General features: G+C 45.4%; 1 protein-coding gene across 2 annotated transcripts in view; it reads right to left on the reverse strand.

Moving 5' to 3' along the window:
- The window catches only part of EPHA5 (EPH receptor A5), a 168,075-nt gene that overhangs the window by 2,519 nt on the left and 144,281 nt on the right, over positions 1–21,275 (reverse strand). For both annotated transcript variants that reach the window (XM_056857022.1, XM_056857021.1), the window contains exons 9-14: positions 20,970–21,155; positions 14,314–14,375; positions 12,182–12,391; positions 10,394–10,543; positions 6,882–7,075; positions 5,737–5,892 (exon numbers count right to left, since the gene is read on the reverse strand). In XM_056857022.1, coding sequence (XP_056713000.1) covers positions 5,737–5,892; positions 6,882–7,075; positions 10,394–10,543; positions 12,182–12,391; positions 14,314–14,375; positions 20,970–21,155 — 958 coding nt within the window. The remainder of the gene's footprint in view (positions 1–5,736; positions 5,893–6,881; positions 7,076–10,393; positions 10,544–12,181; positions 12,392–14,313; positions 14,376–20,969; positions 21,156–21,275) is intronic.

The raw sequence follows: 21,275 nt of genomic DNA on the forward strand, positions 1-21,275 counted from the left end.
AGCAGCAGATAGCAGAGGGGCCCATAGGATTTTAAAAGATGGCAAACTGACAAGAGCTCTTCTCTCTGACATGCTGATTTTACCTTTTCAAATGGAGGGGTATTCAGTAATAGCAGCCCCGCCTGCAGCCTGAAGCACTAGAGCCCCGACAGAGGTTTACTGTTGGACCTGCTCTTTGGGGGAAACCTAGGCCTTACTGTCCTGACCTGGATGGCCCAGGCTAGCCCAGTCCCGTCAGATCTTGGAAGCTAAGCGAGGTTGGCCCTGGTTGTTATTTGCTTAGGAGACCACCAAGGAAGTCCAGGGTCGCTACGCAGAGGCAGGCAGTGGGAAACCACCTCTGAATGCCTCTTGCCTTTAAAACCCCGTGAGGGGTGGCCATAAATTGGCTGCCACCTGAAGGTGCTTTCTGCCATCACCCCTTACTTGGCATCTGCCCTGGTTTCTGAGATTTCTGCAGGTACCCTCTCCTTATTTTCAAGCACATACTTGCAACCATTAGGGCCAGAAAGATGTTTTGTTTCTTAAACTGAGGAAAGCTGAGATTCTCAGGAAGGCAATAAGCTCTTTTCTGAGCTGCTGCTGTCTTTCCCTGACAGGGTTTTTCCCCCCATGAAATCACCCAGCCGGCTTGTGGAGCGAAGGTCAGTCTTACCACCAGAGACGCCGCAGTTTCCAGGGATGTTTGCATAAAATGTATGTTCATCTGCTCTTGGCCATGCACCCCCTTCCCAGAATCAGGCTAGCCCTGGTGTTCTTTAGGAAATAACTACTGTTTCACAGAAGGAGAAGCGAGGAATAAAATAACAAAACAAAAAACAAGAGTTGGTGAACTCTTGATTCTCTCCCACCATTGAGTAAGGGATGGTGGGTTTTTTTGTTTTTTTTTATAAATTAACATTTATTTTAAAAGGAAAAAAAAACAATTACAACGTAACACAACAGACACACATATTTTTTTTTACAAATATTCAGAGCCATCCACTGAGTGACAAGCCACAAAGTGTCCTGAGATTCTGCGTGCACGCCTCGTTCAAAAGGGAGATGTGAAGAAGTCCTCCTTTTGCTGTGAGCCATTAAAGTCCTGCTCGGAATATGACTAAAGAGGCCGGTCTTATGAGCTAGCTATCCTTGACAGTCGTTCTGGCAAAGTTATCCTTGTTGGATAAGGGAAGGACTCCAAAGACACTCAAAAGCCACCAGAGATTGTCCAGAAGCTTAGAAAAGAGGTGTTCTCTCTCTCTCTCGCCCGTGGTAGCAGTCTGATACTCCAGATGAAAGAATGGACAGGGGGAAAGGGTATCCATCTCCTTGGCTAGAATTAGAACTATGTGGCAAAATGAATGGTGGAAGACATGGATGGGAGGGGTCTCGGCTGCTGTGGGCCGAACAGAGCACAGGACTCGGCCACAGGAGTCAACGTTTGTTGTTACCTTTTTAAAAGCAGCATGATTGAGGATGCACATTTGAGTGGTGTCGTGTTGGCAGGCAGGATTCTGATGGAACGAAGGGAAATCGCCAAGGTTTTCAAATTGTTTCAGGTGATCCAGATTTTGAGTGAACAGTTCAAGACCCCTTCAAAGGCTCTGATTTCTAAATAGCAAGAAACAGAATCTCGAACTGGAAGAGTCTTGAATTAGGCACTCATATTCAGAGCCACCCAAAACCATCGGGCACATTTAAAAACCTTGGCTTGGGGGAATCTATTTAATACTTGCTCGCTCATCTTTCTACTACATGGCAGAAACCCAGAGTTGATTCTTACAGAGACTGTTCTCTCCATCTCTCAGAATGGTCCCATCCCAACCTGTGGCTTAAAAGCAGGCTGGAATTCCAGGATGGGAAAATATTGTGGGAATCAGGAGAACTTTTTCATCAGTTTTAAAGCCTGCTCGGCTCTGCAGCATGGAGGATGGAATCTATTCTGAGATGTCCAGTTCCGGTTTTTGAATAAGCCCCTAAACCCCAGCTCTGGAACAGGATTAAGATACCCTGACTAAAATTTTTGTAATATATTTAACTGTAAAAGGGGTTGGATCCAACCAGCTATCCTGCTTCTGGAAAAGGAAATCCAATCCAAATAGGCTATGCTGAGAACCTGCATGCACAAAAGCCACCAGGAATGGAGGATATATTATACAGAAGTGAGACTGAAAAAGCTAACTGGTTCCTACCATTTCTCTCTCTCTCTCTCTCTTTCTTTCTCTCTCTGTGTGTGTATGCATGTTATCTTCAAAACAAACTCTTAACCAGTTCCTAGACTTCAGGAAAATATCGAAGCTGCTTCATGGCCGTAGTGTAGAGTCAGTCACGTAAAAAGATGAGGAGCTTCCCTTGTTCCACTAACAGTGTGCTCAGCTCCTCAACTGAGGTAAATTGTGAGAGGTTTTACAAAAGTTAAAATGATATATACCAGGTGCAGCCAGGGTCCAGTTTTCCAAACTGAGTGACTCCTTGCCTGGAACTGTGCCAAAATTTTATCTCCAATGAAACTGGGAAGCCCTCCTCCTTGGGGGAAACATCTGAAGAATTCCACAGGAAGACAAAAATAAAATTTGTGAAGTTTCTCATGCTTTTCCGCATCTTTATTCTTTCTCCCTATCCTAAACCAGCCACATCCAATTAAACTATTTATAATGGCTACTTCATTGTATTATTGTGTGTGTTAAGTTGAGGGAAATGTGTGTGTTTTGGGTGATACCAATATGCTCCAAAAGAGAATAGACATGACATTGCTGACAATTTATTGGTTACAGTTTTTCTCAAGAGCCAATCATCTAATCAAAAAAGGCAACATGGCTTCATAGTCCAACTCACGTGAGTTGTTTACAAATTCCACTGTTGACAGGTAAAGATCGACAGCTGCTTGAAATGCAGAGATGGTTTAGATATTACACACAAGTATGAATGAGTTCCAGGTTGCCACCGCCAGCTACAGCCTTAACATCTGTAGCGGGGCAATTTTATTTAAAATATTTATATGTCCACCTTTCTCCTGAGCATCTCCAAACCCAAAAGAACCATATGTGCCAATGTGTGTGGTTGTGTGTATGTTGTTTCCTTTCTCCCACCATCCTTATCGAAGTTTCTTACATTTTATTTATTTTATTTAAAACATTTATTAGCCACCTTCCTACCTTCCAGAACACAAGGCAGCTTACAATGTAAATAAACTGATTATTAAAGAAAAAATGAGAAGATCGTAATTTAAAATCTTAATTTTACTTCTGCTTAATTTTACTTCCTAGACTCCAGAGTGCTAAACTAGAGTCAGGTCAACCCTGCAGTGCGGGGAAGGCACCGTGTACAATGTTGTATCAGGCCCAAAAGCTCTTTCTTAGTGGCCTTTAGATAAGATTAATGTGCTTCATGCTTCCCATTTTCACATGTATATTTCATATGTGCAACCTGGACCTAAGCAAAACCATGTGCTGTTTCTGCCTTGAATACAAACCCTTGTATTCCTAGGCTTCTTGTTCTCACTACTACATAGTTAGGGTAGAAAATTACCGATTCCCAAGATATTCTGTAGTATTTGTGCCTGAGAACCCACAACATATGTAAAGGTTCATAAGAAAACACAGGAGCTGGGAACAGAAGTGTGGATGGGAGTGGAGGGGACATACAGGACATACATTCCCTTGAGTTGGGAACTCTTGAGGTCTGCTTTGGATTCCTAGAGGGATTCCTACTATCACTTCTCCTTGTGGTAAGTATCAATGGCAATAACCTGGATGTGGCTGATTTTTAATGGGGAGTGCATGTCCCTAAGCAGTGGTTTGATTTGCCAAACCATACTGACATTATAACAATTTTTAGCATATATCTATATTATAAATATATTCTCGCCAGGTTACTAGTGCAGTTTCTCCTGGAGAATGTTAGGAACTGGAGTTTGCCAAGATTTGCAGAGAACCCCTTTTAGGTTCCAAGCTGCCTACCCAATGAACTATAGTTCCCAGGAGTCCCTGGACAGAAAGAACAACTATTAAAACTAGTTTACGTCTGTGGTGTTGCTATGCCCTTAACTGCTGCAGAGTTGAAAGCTACGGCAGGAATAGAATAAAGTGCTGACTGCGTTTGTATTTCCTGCACATGTGTGAGCCTGATTCCTTCATAAATTCTACCGCTTTGGGATCCTTATCCCCAATAGGGACACAGAATTCTTATTTCACTACATATGCTAATTTTCAGGCTCTAAACCTTTTGCATTGTACTTTTGTATCCTGACTCCATTCTATGCAAAACTCCCCCACCTTCAGACTGGGATATAAAGACTCAGGGATCTCGATTCCTACTTGTATCTGATGAAGAGAGCTTTGACTCTTGAAAGCTCATACCCAAAAATCTCATTGGTCTCTAAGATGCTACTGAACTCAAATCTATCTCTTGCTTTGTACAGTTTGGGTTTCTGTGAGCACCAGTGGGCATGGGCTGTTTCTGTTTTAAGTTGCACTTCAAGGTTTCTGAAAGTAATCTAAGTTGGTGTCATCCACAGAGAAATATAGCATCTTGTCAAAAGTTGAAATAAACCCTAAGTACAGACACAAGTTACAGGTACATGTTATTTAAGAGAAATGCAAAAAGCCAGCAGACTTCAAGCATTCACTGGTTTAAAGTACTTGGTATTCCATGGGATTAGATCCAACTGAACACAGGAATACATGTAAATAGTCAGGGCATGCCTGATCCCAATCACAAATTGCTTTCTGAATTGCCTTTAAATAGCAGAGTTCTCCCAACTCTTGTGTGGACTGGGAGTGACCGTCCCATGATATAGAAAAGAGAATACCGAATTTATCCCAAACGAGCAAAAAAATCTGTAAGAGTTTAGAATGCAATTTTTTTTGCATTCACTTCTTTCAGCCTTTCAACCACCGAAAGGAGGTCTACATCATCATGTGGCCAAGAAGGTGGAAATTAACAGTCACCAACTCCCACCCGCCCACTCATACCGCTTGTTAAATTGGAGAGTTGACAGCACTGTGCATCAGAATTGTGCGTCGAACAGGTTCTGAGATTTCACAATAAAACTGATATAACTGAAAAGCAGAATTCATGAGCAAAACAGATCCAGCTGTTTTTGGCAATGGCTTCATTTTTTATTGGACTCTATTTCTGGTCCTTGTTTATGCTTCAGGAGATTTCACACACACCTGCCAATGCTTGCGGTAATGCTCAATCAAGGACCCTGACCGAATCCACGGCTCAGCATTTATTAAACAGCACTGGAAATGGAATCCACTCATCTATCCTGAAATTCACCACAATTGTTTGGAAAATAATTCGTTTGGGCTCTATTTTGCTTGCAGAGTCACTGATTGCTTTTTGTTTTTCTGGGGACACAACACAGGAGCATTCTCTCCAAAAATGCCATAAGCTCATATTACTGTAACTTCAGGCTGAGGAAACTTGGTCACATGAAAAGGACTCTAAGCCTAGGACCCAAAACTGGGGTACGGTTGCTATATCCACAACACAAAGGCCATTTTATTAGAACAAAAAAACAACAACCCTGATATAACATCAACAAGTGTGGTAACCACAATTTTAACTGTCTCCTGGGTGTGTTATCTTCTATATAGGAAATACGCAATGAGGACTTCCTTGGAAGCAGATGACAAAATGTTCAAAAATTAAATGTTTCCAATTGTCCCCTACCTTGACTCTCAAGCTGGCTTCCAACCAACAGGCCTCTCCCTTATTTCAATGAAAATGATGAGGAAAACTACTCACTCCAAGTTAACCTGAGCCACAGCGTCCATGGAACTGTATCCATTTTCCATAAAAATTTCTGTGTACCGTCCCATTTTGATGGCTTCCAGCCAGTCACCTACAGATCTGTAGACACCATTTCCCAGAGGGCTGTGTTCACCTAATAAACTGGACACTCTAAGAGAGAGAGACAGAGAGCGAGAGAGAGAGAGAGAGCAAGGTAATAATTATTTTTAAATCATTACATGTCAGGTAAAAGGTTGATTTGCAGAGAGACACAATGGTACAGAATGAACCATCCAACGTTATGTCCTGTTAAAATGCCCAGAACTGGCTTCTGCCCCAATTAATCAGAAGTGATTCTGAAATTGGAGTACGACAGATTTGAATGGAATCTCTTGGTCCTCTCCAACTGCGCTGCTCTTCAGACGGAAATCTGACCTATGGAAGACTGATGAGCAGACTTTGAGTGCAATCCTAACCGGGGGGGGGGGGAGCACTGAGGAGGCAGCGTGACCCTGACACCAGTGTAAATGCCACTTGCGCTGGCTAAAGAGGCATTTATACTGGCACTGGGCCACTTAAGCCGGTGCTGGGGAGCGACACGGCACTGCCATGCATGGGTGTCAGCACAGCCATGGTGGCAGCACATATAGAGGATGGCGCAGAGTTGTTTTCTGTTGCCACCAGGTCGGACCAGAACCAATGGGTTGAAATTAAATCAAAAGAGTTTCTATCTAGACATCTGGAAGAATTTTCTAACAGAGCAGTTTCTCAGTGGAACAGGTTTCCTCGGGAGGTGGTAAGCTCTCCTTCCCTGGAGGTTTTTAAGCAGAGGCTAGATGGCCATTTGTCAGCAATGCTGATTCTGTGACCTTAGGCAGATCATGCGAGGGAGGGCATCTTGGCCATCTTCTGGGCATGTAGGGGTCACTGGGAGTGTGTGTGTGTGTGTGGGGGAGGTAGTTGTGAATTTCCTGCATTGTGCATGGGGTTGGATTAGATGACCCTGGAGGTCCCTTCCAACTCTAAGATTCTATGATTCTAAAACAAAACTATTTGGCAACAATAAAAAGGTAGCATTTAATCAGACCAGATAATCCTGACAATGTTAAAGAGCAGGTAGCATAGCACGAGGAACGGCCACCCAAGGATGGGCCGTGTACCTGCTCGATGCGTTCACCAGTGTCTTCAGGCTGCTGGGGTTCCGGATGAGTTTATCCAACATGCAGACGATCTCGTCAAACTTGGGCCTGCTGTTCCGGTCCTTCTGCCAGCAATCCAGCATGAGTTGGTAGAGGGCAGCAGGGCAGTCCATAGGACTTGGCAGACGATACCCTTCTTCGACAGCTTTAATCACCTACAGAAAGACAGATCAGATTCTGAGATCTTGTCACTGAAGGAAAACTCTTTTCACCCAGGCGCTCGAAGCAGCCCCGCAAAAGATCAGTTGTAATCCCAGGAGATCTCCAGCCACCACCTGGAGGTTGAATTCAAAAACTTTCTACCTCCCATCTGGCAGTTACTGGGGTTCTCTCTCTTCTCACATAATATAGATATAGAAACTGTGTCTCCTTATCTCTAGCTCTTAATAGGTTACATTTGTATGAAGTTAGTCCTGAGCCTCCAGATTTTATTTTCCCCTCACTGGAAAATAAATCTTTCTCTCGTTGTGTTCACGCTCTGTCCTCCTCGGCATTAAGGATGGAAAAGGTCATAACTGGGTTATACCAAGGCAAGGGAGAGGGTACCTTGGGAACGCCTTCATGATTTATCTCAGGGGTGGTTAGCACGTAATACTACCAGGGCTTGCCAGGCCAGTGACAGAACTTTTCTTTGGCCTCCTTCACAGGAGTGCTTGTTGGTGTGGGCAGTCGTTCTCAATTAATCCCCAAATCAATACACACTACTGTTGTGATGAGAGGAACACTGGGCAGAGGGGTTTCCCCCCGCCAAAAATATTTTAATGCCCTCTCCTGCCACTCCAACTCGTCATACCACCCAATTCAAAATATGTTATCATCACTAATTCTTACACTCCTATTGCAGCCATGGGAGAGACCCGGCAGCTAGCATTTTCCGCCAAGGTTTCAGAGGTTTCCACTTAGGACTACCTGCTGAAAGTCCAAGCCATCAGAGGGGCAATGGTTTGATGGTGCTCCTCAGGGGGAGAGTTGCCAACCTCCAGGTACTAGCTGGAGATCTCCTGATATTACAACTGATTTCCAGCCGATAAGAGATCAGTTCCCCAAGAGAAAATGGCCGCTTTGGCAATTGGACTCTTTGAGGAGGCATTGAAGTCCCTCCGAAACCCAAACCCCGTCTTCCTCAGGCTCCACCCCAAAAACCTCCTGCCGGAGGTGAAGAGGGACCTGGCAACCCTGGTGTGTGTGTGTGTGTGTGTTTTGGAGGACAGGTGGCAAAGTGCTTCACAATATGGGGTGGGTTCCACCGTCTGTGTTCTGCTTCTTTTCAACTGGCGCAGTGTAAGCAAACTGCAGACATCTCTGTATCTGACGAAGGGAGCTTTGGCTCTCAAAAGCTCTAAAATCCCCTAAAATCATATTGGTCCGGACTCAAATCCAGCTGCAGACATCTCTGAAACCCCCAGAATGCAAATTTTCTCTTCATGGCCCAATAATACTGGAGATCACTTCCCTTAAAGTGGCTGAAGTTCTTATATTTTAAGAGATTTGCAAATGCAATTATAAATTTGCTTCTCAAAATAACCAGAGGCCGAGCTGCTCATGAGGAATAATGCAAAGCAGAGGCTGCTCTTGAGAAGCACGTTTTGCAGAAATTTATTCAACGTAACTGCTAAAACTAGACCTGTGTGGATAGTTCCAAATGAAGATTATAACTGCCATCTCCCTTTCGAGGAAATAGTAGAAAAGGTGCTAGTGGGAAGGATTGTGTGTGCTCCAGGCTGTTATCTGTGTCTAATCTCCCTGCAAAAGGGTAACTGAAGCATGCTAAAAAGAGTATCTAATCCACATTAAGAGATGGTGCGTACATTCCCCTAAGACTCATTCAGAATCCAGGCTGCTCGCACACTCTCCGGCAGACCACACAGCCTTCCCTCCTTTCCCAGAGGACTCTACTGGAGAGCCACAGGCTGGGCTTCCAAAGATTAAGCCATGCGAGTCCGTCAGTGTGCCTGAATTGAGTAATAAAAAGCATTCATCCCATGACAGCCATTCATCCTTAAAAATAATACTGATGGACGCTGTGTTAAGCCCTATTCATGGGGCAACAATGTTCCTGCCAAGCGAATCTGTCTCGGTTTTGTTGTTTCACTTTGTTGAAAAGCATGTTTGTGCTGGTGAAATGAAAGGGCTGGTAACAAAAGGGGCTGGAAGGAGGAAGTGGGACCCATTCTCTGGGGTTCTGCAACGCAGCTGCTGCGTTCAAGCCGAAAGCAGCGGGCTGGGCCAGGTTGGGGTGTGTGTGTGTGTGTATAAGGCATGAAGCCTTCTAATTCTTTTAGCGGGATGAGTCTGCTGTACTGCATGCAGCACCCAGGATGCTTCTCCACAAAAGTGGGCACCTGATTTTTCGCAATTTAGATAAGAACATAAGAAGAGCCCTGCTGGATAAGGGCCAAATGGTCTATCTAGTGCAGCATCTTGTCTCTCACAGGGGCCGACCAGTTCCTCTGTAGCTCCACCAACAGGGCACAGAGTCTGAGGCCTTCCCCGATGTTGCCTCCTGGCACTGATGTTCAGAGGTTGACTGCCTCTGTAAACGGAGGTTCCCTTTAGTCACCATGGCTAGTAGCCAGTGATAGACCTCTCCTCCATGAACCTGTCTAATTGTAAGGGTCTGTAAGCTTTTGCTTTGTGTGCTCCCCCCCCCCCCCTGGACTCATAAAAGCAGTCCAGGCCTTTTGCCTTTCTTTGGTTCAGGCGCTGCGTCCAGCAGGCCCCAGGTTGGAATGTCTCTTCCCACCATCCTCCTCCCTTGCTCTCTCCGACTCCCTCCCACCAGCTATGGCCTTGGTGTGTAGATAGTAATAACGAGGTCTTTGATGTTCCTGTACCATGCACAATTATCTCGTAGATTCCCATAACATGCTTTTGACATCTGCTTCCCTGTAGGGGTTATAATTCTGTCTTTGTGAAACTGCTAGCACTTGCAACTTTGCCATTGTAAGGCCTATACTAACCTGAAGCTTCCAATAAAGTTCCTTGTTTCTGCATGACCGTCTGAGCAAGTGATTTTATGGAGTTTGCACAGGGAGGTTGGGAACCCTCACACTAATCCCCTTTTAAAGCCACCTATGCCTGTGGCCATCACTATATCCTCTGGCAGCAAATTCCACATTTTAATCACTTGCTATGTAAGGTATTATTTCCTTTTGTTCATCCTGAATCCATCGGATTAATTGGATGCCCTCAAGTTTTAGTATTTTGGAAGAGGGAGAAAAAGTTTTCTCTGTCCACTCTCTTGACCCTGTGCATAATTTTATAATTATGTCCCCCCTTAGTTGTCTCTTCTCTAAACAGAAAGGTTGCAGACTCTTCAGCCTTTCCTCCTAGGGAAGGTGCTCCAAACCCTTAATCATCTTGGTTGCCCTCTTCTGGACTTTTCCCAGCTCTGCAATGTCCTTTTTGAGACCCAGTGACCAGAACTTCGGATTTCAGTCCGAAGATAGATAGAAGGGAACTGAATTACTTACATCTTGATTAGTCATCTCCCAGTAAGGTCTCTCCCCATAGGACACCACTTCCCACATCACAATCCCATAGCTCCAGACATCACTGGCAGAGGTGAATTTTCGGAAGGCTATGGCTTCTGGAGCTGTCCATCGGATTGGGATTTTCCCTCCCTGGGATGAAGAAAAAAACAGATTTAAGCTATCCACATTTTCCCCAAAAATCCAACACACCACACTTCTGGTTTTGAATGAGGCAGGAAAGAGATGTGGAAATTTGCGATGTAAATCTGCTCACAAAACCCCTTTCCAGTATCGATGTCCTCTCGATGGGCCTGCAAGTTGGCTACTCATTTCTTCTCCTGAGGCTTAGCTGTCCACATTTAATTTTGTCACCAAGACATGGGCAGAATTCACATCTCAATTAGGTCACAAGAATGGTGGGGGGGGGGAAGAGAAATTCAGACAAGTAAACCTTCAGCACAGAGCACCTGATGGGGTACTATGGAAACACCACTTCTGGGGGCTTTGTTCAAAACAGCTTCTTGGGCATGGCAGCCATATGCTGAGGGTTGGGGGGGGGGGCTTTGAACCTGCCCCCAGATCAGTAAGGATGGACATAAAAGAAGAGGAGGCAGAAGGCAAACTCATGACAACCCATCTTCATATTCACAGGTGGAAAGAGAAACGCTGGGCCAGACACTGGTCAACAGCTTGAGTTCTACTGTGGACTCTGAAAGGTGCATCGTGCAGTGAAGCAAGAAAATGTTTACTTCTTTGCTTAGGTTTACCTCACTTGCCCTCAGTGTGATCATCACATAGCAAAATCGCTAGATTCGAGTCCAGGAGCACCTGGGAGACCCACAAGATTTTGGGGGTACAAGCTTTCAAGAGGCAAAGCTCCCTTTGCCTTGACTCTCAAAAGCTCATACCATGAAAATCTTGTCGGTCTCGGAGGTGCTCCTGGACTCAAATCTAGCTGTTCTACTGCAGACCAACATGTCAGCTAGGGCTTTCTGTCGACCCCGGATAAACAAGATGGTTCCTCACCAGAACAAAATGGAGTTTGAGTTCGCTCCGTCCTTCCCCGTTTACATTCTGTCCCCCGCCCGGCATCTGCACCACAATGGAGACCCGCCTGGGATAATCGCTAGTATGATACCAGGTCCCGCAGTACAATGCCTGGGAGCCCTGGAGATCGTCTAGCTATTTCACGCGTTAATTCCTTGTATGCGTTTTCAATGGGTAGTTACCGGCAGTTACCTTCTGTATTGTTTCCTTGTATCTGAATTATCAAGACAGCTCTGCCGCACCTCGTCCTTTTCTGTTATATCCTGAACATAATCAATCTTATTGTATGTACTCTATAAATATACTGGTGTTTCCCCACGTCTGTATTTTAGCCTTATGTATCTATGGACTTACTGAACTCGCTGGCTTTCTTAATAAAACTTTTAAACTTGCGACTACGTCTGGAGTAAAGTTCCTTATGAAAGAAACGCAACGAAGTACTGCAGTCTGACACAACATGGCCTCTGCCCTCTGAAAATATCTACATAGCAAAATCTGACTGATCAGGTTCCTTTACTGCAATCCATCAGATGGAGCACCATTTCTTCTGTGGTCTCCTGTTGGGATCTGACTAATTCAGGGCGAGGAAGGGCAGCAGCTGGGTGAGAAAAATGGAATTGAAGAATGGGGGGGGGAGGGGCAACGAAGCAATGAAGAGGACTGAAAAGGGGAATGTCTACAAGGGGATTGTATTTTCTAGTTCTGCAGTCTATTTATTATAGCTGTTGGCTGAGAACTTACTCTGGTTGTGTAGGCAGCTTCAGGATCATCTTCCAGAACTCTGGACAAGCCGAAGTCAGACACTTTACACACCAAGTTACTGTTGATTAGGATATTTCTGGCAGCCAAATCTCTGTGTACGTAGCCCATGTCAGACAGGTACTTCATCCCAGATGCAATCCCTCGCAGCATTCCCACCAGGTGGATGACAGTGAACTGCCCGTCGTTCTTCTGCAAAAGTAACAGAGCGTGGGACTGTCAAGCGATCTGCGGTTAAGGGAAACTTTTGATCCAGAAGCAGAAGCTGCGCTGGTCAACCTCTCTGTCAATAAAGTGGGTGTCCTACATGGGGATGTGGTGGGTGACAAAATGGATCAAAACGCAGGGGTGTGGTCACAGAGGTAGAATCATAGAATCATAGAGTTGGATGGGACCACCAGGGTCATCTAGTCCAACCCCCTGCACAATGCAGGAAATTCTGAACTACCTCCCCTCCAGAAGATGGCCAAGATGCCCTCCCACTCATGATCTGCCTAAGGTTGGCAGCAAGATCTCCCCCCCCCCACTCTCCTACCTCTTACATCTCCTTCTACATCTGGGTAACAGAAATGAGGGACATGCATACCGGATGGGGGATTCACTTCTCGACAGCGGTGGGTGTGAACAAATTTTGGGGTACAGTTGGACCGTAAGTTAAATATGACCAGCTAGTGTGATGCAGCGACAAAAAACCTAATGTGATCTTGGGGTGCATCAACAGAGGCATAACATCCAAATCGCAAGATGTCATAGTTGCACTGTACACCGCATTGGTCAGGCTGCACCTGGAGCACTGTGTGCAGTTCTGGAGGCCTCACTTCAAAAAGGATGCGGACAGAACTGAGTGGGTGCAGAGGACAGTGACGAGGATGACCAGGGGACTGGAGAACAAGCCCTACGAGGAAAGGCTGAGGGACGTAGGCATGTTTAGTGTGGAGAAAAGGAGGTTGAGGGGAGACATGATTGCTCTCTTTCAGTATTTGAAGGGTGGTCACTTAGAGGAGGGCAGGGAGCTGTTCCTGTTGGCAGCAGAGGATAGGAATCACAATAATGTTCTTAAATTACAGGCAGAGAGGTAACAACTGGATATCAGGGAAAAGTTTTTTTACAGTAAGAGTTATTTGGCAGTGGAATCAGCTCCCTAGGGAGGTGGTGAGCTCCCCCTCACTGGCAGTCTTTAAGCAGAGGCTGGACAAGCACTTGCCAGGGATGCTCTAGGCTGATCCTGCATTGAGTAGGGGGCAGGACTAGATGGCCTGGATGGCCCCTTCCAACTCTGTGAGTCTATGATTCAGACCTGAGAGCCTCATACTGAGGAGAGAGCAAGAAGCAAAGGCTGGCTAAGGTTCCACAGCGGTGGGGAGAGACAACCCTACGTGCTTGGAGGTATTCTGGTAGTTTAAATATTTATGGTTATATACTTAACATTAAATTACGGTATCAGTGTGTTTTGTGTGGTAAGGCACAGGGTATAAAAGTAGCCGAGTGGCTCTTCTGGTTGATGGCAAATATGCACGTGGCTCTCCGTGAGCCAGGGAGTGAGCACAACTAGTCATGCTGCATACCTATTCTCTCTAGTATCAGAGGAGCATGCCTATTATTTTGGGTGCGGTGGAACACAGGCAGGATGGTGCTAATGCAGTCGTCTTGTTAGTGGCCTCCTAGAGGCACCTTGTTGGCGACTGTGTGAACAGACTGCTGGACTTGATGGGCCTTGGTCTGATCCAGCAGGGCCTTTCTTATGTTCTTAACTGTGCCAGACAGATATTTGACTAATGGCTAGTTTTATGGTTTCTGCGGGAGGCATCCGTTTTGGCTTTTCTTCCCAGAAGGCCGAGGATGTGCCGTTCCAAATCCGCAAACCTACTCAGCAGCATTTCAGGCAGGATGCGTATGAGATGAGGCTTCAAAACTCAAACAACACATTCCTTTCACCTTTTTTTTTTTGTCTTAACAACCAAAACATGATGAAGAATTCTGAAGAGCAAGGAAGTTTCCACATTCTTTTGTGTAATTTTTGGTTAGCTTTTGTATTTGGGCATTCTTTTAGGGCTGGCAACACTAATTTATAAAAGTCATTTCTAAAAGTGTCCACTTTCTAAAACATTTCTTACCTTTAGGAAAGTGTCCAAAGATCCATTTTCCATGTATTCAGTCACAATCATGACAGGTTTACCTGTATAAAAAATTACAAGCCTATCAACTTTAACTCTTGAAATAGCAAAGAGCAAATTATTTGCTTTCCCGTCACTCTCAACAGTCCAATCCAGTCACTCTCAACTGTCAGGGCTAATTCACATATTGCATTGCTGAAATGGAGACCTGGGAGATCCTAATCATTTGGACCATTGTCTGCATTTGGACAATTCAAGCATGTCTCATAATGGGGGGGGGGGAACCTGCCTGTGTGTCACCTCATATCAGTTTGCTGCAGCTGCCTTGTCCCCGGGCCACTGTGCCTGCCACTACCATCTCCAGTTCGGGGAGGGGCCATGGCTCAGTGGTAAAACACTGGTTTGGCATGCAGAAAGTCCCAGGTTCAATCCCCAGCATCTCCAATTAAAGAATCTAGCAGAAGGTGATGTGAAAGACCTCTGCCTGAGACCCTGGAGAGCCGCTGCCAGTCTGAGTAGACAATACTGACTTTGATGGCCTGATTCAGTGTAAGGCAACTTCAGGTATACATGTGCCCCCCACCAAACTCCACACTTAACAACTGCAAAAATCCTGCAACACAAACATTACAAATGTAGCTTATTTACCAAGGCGTAGCCCCTCTGCAGGTGCCAAGATGTTGGGCATGGCGTTTGAGCCAGATATAGCATCGAACAACTGCCTCAAGGCCACCCAGCAAATGGGCCTGCCCCACGTGTTAACAAGGAGACGTGTACTTGCGTTAAACCCAGACATCACTTTAAACCAAGTTATTTATTGTTATGGGACATGTAATTTAAATGCAACTGATGAAAATATTTTAAAATGCAGTTTAAGTTATAACCTCTGATTTAAGTAAAGGTAAAGGTAGTACCCTGTGCAAGCACTGGGTCATTGCTGACCCATGGGGTTACATCATATCCCGACGTTTCCTAGGAAGACTTTGTTTATGAGGTGGTTTGCCAGTGCCTTCCCCAGTCATCTTCCCTTTACCCCCAAGCAAGCTGGGTACTCATTTTACCGACCTCGGAAGGATGGAAGGCTGAGTCAACCTTGAGCCGGATACCTGAAACCAACTTCCGTAGGGATCAAACTCAGGTCGTGAGCAGAGTTTTGGACTGCAGTACTGCAGCTTACCACTCTGAGCCACGGATTTACATTGTTTTAAGTCATCCATTTTTATCCAGCATGGGCATCATGGAAATCATTGATGCCCTCTCATGAAAGATCTGGCTTTTTGGATTGTGAGGCGTTTCCTCAGTACTGGGCAGGGTTGAAAAGGAGAAAAAGGGAACAGCCATTTGGATCACTGGGATATACAGGGAGAACGTCTTTACAGAAGCAGAACCTGGGAAGGGAGGCAGTTCATCATAATTATTGTGAGCAGCAAAACCGCCCAGAGAACTACCTCTGTCTGTTTCAAAATCCTAGAACCAGGAGGAGATCCCAGGAAAGTAACAGGCAGCATGTTTAAATACAAATAAAAGGCATTTGTCATACGCATCCCAGTATTATTATAGCCATGGGAAGCATCAAGTTGGGACTCGCTGGTAAAACATCCAAGAATGCAAGAGGAGAGGCTGTGTGCCGGCGTAGGCCAAGGGCCGGCCGGTGTGACGAAGGTTATGCTGTCTACCGAGGTCAGAAGTCGGAAGCGTCGTCAAAGCAGGCAGGAGTCAACGGCCGGAGAGATTAATCATGAGCGGTAGCTGGAACACAGAGAAACTGCAGGGTTGCTTCCGCAAAGTGAAAGCACGCCTGCACTGCCCTTATCAGTCGGTGCACTTCCAGGCTAGGCTTCATCCTGAAACGACTCAGCACCAGTTCTCTGTCTGCTTAGCCTCTCCAAGCGAGCACTTCTCCTTCTACCTTGCAGAACCACATGCTGCCGAGTCCTGATACGCCTATCAGGTTCAGGTGAGCTTGGAGGGCTGCCATTCTCAGCTTCCACTGCAGGGATTGGGGGAAGAGTAGCTTCTGTCTGCCCTTGTTCCATCTCCCTGCCTAGCTGTGGTTCCTGCTGAGTTGTTTCAGGCTCCTATGCTACTGGCTGCAATGGAGGTACTGAGAGCCCAGAGGCAACCTGTTCCTCCACTTCAGCTTCAGAGTCCTCCGAGTCCTCAGCTCCCAAGGCAGGGCCCATGAAAGGCTGTGAGCGCAGCCTGGAAGAAGGGATTTGCAGAACGGTTTGTGAAACGGCCGGACACTGCGAGGGAAAGAGAGGACCGTTGCCCTTTTGCAGATGCTCACCATCTTTGGTAAAGACTAAGGACACCGTCAGATGCGACAGAGGTCAGTGATCTCGGTTCATCTGGAAAAGGAAAACTGCCCGTGCCCACAGCCTGGATTTGGACTGGGACCAGTCCATCCTTCAACATGATCCAGCCATGTGAATGTGGATCTGCATCTGGGAGCACGCCTGCATTAGCAGGTGTTGAGCCAGTGGGACGTGTGCACATGCCCTGCGGAAATGCTGAATAGAAGTATCACTCGCACATGCATCACCAGGAGTACCCTGGGAATAAAAACAACACAAAAAAAGTTCAATCGAGACAAAGAGGACACAATAAGGATTTGCCTTTCTTTTGTTGATATGAATAATAATTAATCTAGTTTTCATGACTGGTTCCTTTTAATGGGGATTATGTATAATTTTGGCTCAATTTTTACATTAATTTCTCACTACTTTGGCAGGATGACACAGCAATGATTAACGTGGCTCACTCCCGCCCTTCTAAATTCAATGACATTCTAATAGCGCACGCACAGCTTTAAATCAATTTTCATTAGCTGGCCCAAAGTGCAGAGAAAAAGAAAGAGCTGATTGGTTTAAAACAGATCTGAAGTGAAGCTCTCTGTTGATGACATTTGGAGCGCAGGACAGCAAACATCTCTCCCCACTCCCTGCCCCATTTTATCTTCACACTCGCTCTGGAAAGTATTGTTAGCTGGAGAGTGAGTCGCCGACGCTCTCAAGCGAGCTTCAGGGAAGTGACAAGCATTATGACCGTACTGACATTGCACGGGTATTTCTTGGAATGGACATATCCGTGGACATTTAAAGCATCTTTATACTCACAGAACTTTCCAAGGTTCACAAATGAGTTCACGGAGCAGTTTAAAGAAGCATGTACATGCATGTATTGGTTTGTCCACACATACATTACACCTTTCCCTCAGAAAACGCCGGGCATAACGATTGTTAAATTGTGGAACACCACTCCCTGTGGTGATGGCTGGCAGCTTGGAAAGCTTTAGGAGGGGAGTGGAAAGTTCATGGAGGAGAGGGGTATTCATGGCTACTCGTAAAAATGGATACTTGTCATGAGGCATACCTATTCTTTCCAGGATCAGAGGAGCATGGCTATTATATTAGGTGCTGTGGAACACAGGCAGGATAATTCTGCTGCAGTTGTCTTGCTTGTGGGCTTCCTAGAGGCACCTGGTTGGCCACTGTGTGAACAGACGACTGGACTTGATGGGCCTGGGTCTGATCCAGCAGGGCCTTTCTTGTGTTCTTAGGTGTTTCTCACTGTGTTTGTTCTGTAGGGTGGTGTTCTGAGAAGGGATTTCAAGCCAGACCTCCCCAGTCGAAGACCCACAGTGCCAAGGAGTGTTCTGCTTTTGCTCTGAATAGCCAAAGCAACATTTGTGGAGGAAACTGACCACTCTCCTAAAACCAGAGGTGGGATTTCAATCCACAAACCACAGGAAAAATAGATTTTCTCTCTCAGGTCCAGTAAAGATGCAGGAAGTAATTGTTCACCCTTAGAAGTAAACAGGTACGCTCTCACACAGATTACCTGGGCTGCTTGGCTTCCCCCCAAGAAGCTTCAATCACTTTGTGCAGTCAGTCCCCCTCCCCCCTTTGAGGGAGAGCTTGATTGATACATACGGCGGGGGGAATGGAAGAGCCCAAAGAGCTTCCCGGCACTGGAGCGAGCGGGCTTCTCCAAGGTGTGCTCAGGCATCACAAACGAGCAATTTAAGGTAAGAGCTTTGATCTTCCAGTCATTTATCATAAAATCTCTGCAGACTGCAGCAGCATTTATGACACGCCCCATTTTAATAGGACATCACAGCCGAGTGGCATAGCATGGGTCCCTTCCCTCAGGCACTTAAAGGCAGTGGTACAAGACGCATGGCACCTCATCATGACACCACCTCCTAGGAGTCCTATTTCTGGCTTCCTCCCTCCATTTCAATCACGAGGAAATAATCTTTCTTTGCCCTTCTGCTTCATTATCTGCATGCTGCAGGTGGAGAGTAATTGCTGAATAAATTAGCATGCCATTAGAGAACATGAAACTAAATAAGGGTGAGCCTCAACAAGAAAAACCAACAGCAAGCGTCAGCCTTTCCGAACTAGTGACCTTGGCATCATTATAGAAGCCTGGGGGAGAAACTGACAAGACGTAGCTGCCATGTAGACGATGCATAAGATGGGACACGAAAAGGAGAAAATGCCCGTTATAAGAAAAAGGGGACTGCTGCTGAAAATGGAAGCTCCATGTTGAGTTCACACACACCTCAACCCTAGTAACATGTGGTACCAACTTATCTTGTGTCCTGTGACAGTCCAGCTGTGCATAACCCTCTCTTGCACTGCACCACTGGCTGCTGATGGTGGGGGTAATGAAATGCTTGGTGTAATGATGCTGAGAACAGCAATACTCCTGCAGCTGCCAGTTGAACTTACCATGACCAAACTCCTCATTTACAAATGAATTGAGTCCCTTGGGCAGATGACCCTGACTTTTTGGCTCCGAGTTTCACTTGCACTTTGCTTACATTCTGTAGGACATTGCTGGTTCAGGATTCAAATCTGTGGGCCCCAAACAAGAGGCCCTCAGCTATCTTACTTGGAGAGGGAAAGAAAGGGCTCCAGCCCCACAAAGACGGGATGGAAGAAGAAGCAAACAAAAATCTCATCTTTTCCATTACTCCCTATGCAGGACTCTGTCGGGGGGAGTGGCTGTTTTTCAACCAAATGACAGCAAAACTGCTCTCCTGTTTCAAGTGAATCGGACCAAGGGATACAAGTCTACAGGCCCTTGAACAGGTTGCTTCCCATTATCCTTGCAAAGATTAAAAAGGGCTCTGCCCTCACAAAGGAAGGAGCAAAGGAGAACAGCAGCTCTCTGCAGCTTGTCTTCAAAAGTGATGAGCTGGGAGCACTCTGTGCTCCTCCCTTGTGAGAAGGGAGAAATGCCATTGCTCGGGAAATCAGTAGAATCAAAGAAAAACACAAGCACATGGTGCACTGCTGATAAGCACCCCAGCTCAGGAAAGAAAAGGATTGTTCAGAGGTAGGGAGGATTGTAATTACCAAGAATCCTGGATTTGTCTTCCCGTTCTGGGAAATCACTGTAACAACCTATACCAGTGATTTCTGTGTATATTTTTGGCTCGGGAATTTTTTGATGCACACCTCTAGCCAGCACAGCTGGATACCTGTGCTTCAAAGTCATGATTAGGTTGTGCCTTGGTGTACAGCTGTAAAATATATTTGAAACTTATTGTTTGCAGTTTGTAACAACTTTTGTTGCTACACAGTGGAATAATGCTTCTTGATAACTACAGAAGAATGCACGGGTCATGGTTTGATCATGACAGTGATCTTGTCAAGTACAGAACAATCACAGTTCAGCCCTATTTTGCACTAGCTGCATTGTATAAATAATATACAGTGGATAAATTGTCTTTTTTGTGCTTGTACAGTCAGCAGCATGTATCATAGTGGCACAGGAAACCTATGTTTTACAGTAAGAGTTGTTAAAAAATGTAATCAGCTCCCTAGGGAGCTGGTGAGCTCCCCCTCACTGGCAGTCTTTAAGCAGAGGCTGGACAAACACTTGTCAGGGATGCTCTAGGCTGATCATGCATTAAGCAGTGGGTTGGACTAGATGGCCTGTATGGCCCCTTCCAACTCTATGATTCTATATGGTTTTAGTGTGGTCACTGTGTGCTAGAAACAGTGCAGTAACATAATTCCCAAGACACAACTCACTCTCTATCTCTTTTTTGTAGTCTAGAAGTTCAGAAAATATTTTGTGTGATATTGGGGGAAGAGTACAATTCCTGTAAGGCAGAGTGATATGCAAATTTACACAGATTGGTACTGATTGCCAGTCATCAATGAACACTGACTGATGCTGCCATAAGGGATACAGAGAGTCTCACCTCAAAAATAGAAAACTTTTTTTTTGCATTTAACAATGTGTTTTTTAACAAGTTGAGGTGGCACAGTAAGTATGTTTGTACAGTCATCTTTTCCTCAAAACTGAAACTGTTTGGACTATTTATAAACATACCAACTTTTGGCTCAGATGATCAAAACTAATTAACAGGCTGAACACTGAATTGGCGAGTGACTGAGTGTCCCATGAGATAAGTTACAGCTTCAGAACAGAAGAAGGCACGGTTGATAAAGGGACTGCTCTTTTGAGTGGCAACCCCATTCCTAAATGTCAAGAGCGATGCTTACTTTTTTAAAGTAGGAGAGGAGCTCCTCTCCAACAAGGACCTATTATATCCCTGAGATACCAGCTACTAGTATTTATTTCAGGTCTCAAAACATCTCTAATTAAAGCCTTCATCATCAGTAAGTACATACTCTTTGTAATGACGCCTTCCAAATGAATGATGTTGGGGTGATCAAACTGGCCCATTATACTGGCTTCTCCCAGAAAATCTCGCCTTTGCTTCTCGGTGTAGCCCACTTTCAGGGTTTTAATGGCCACCGGCAGCTCCTTCTTCCCGGGCACTTTCAAACGCCCACTGCACACTTCCCCAAATTCACCTACAATGAAATAAATGAATGTCAGCATTAACATCTTTTAGTGACTGTTTGCAATCTACAATTAATGAGAAAGATGTTGATGAATCCTTATGTCTTCAAAGAGCAGAAGCATGATTGCTA

Source organism: Euleptes europaea, chromosome 11, assembly GCF_029931775.1.
Source record: "Euleptes europaea isolate rEulEur1 chromosome 11, rEulEur1.hap1, whole genome shotgun sequence".
Taxonomy (NCBI): Eukaryota; Metazoa; Chordata; class Lepidosauria; order Squamata; family Sphaerodactylidae; genus Euleptes; species Euleptes europaea.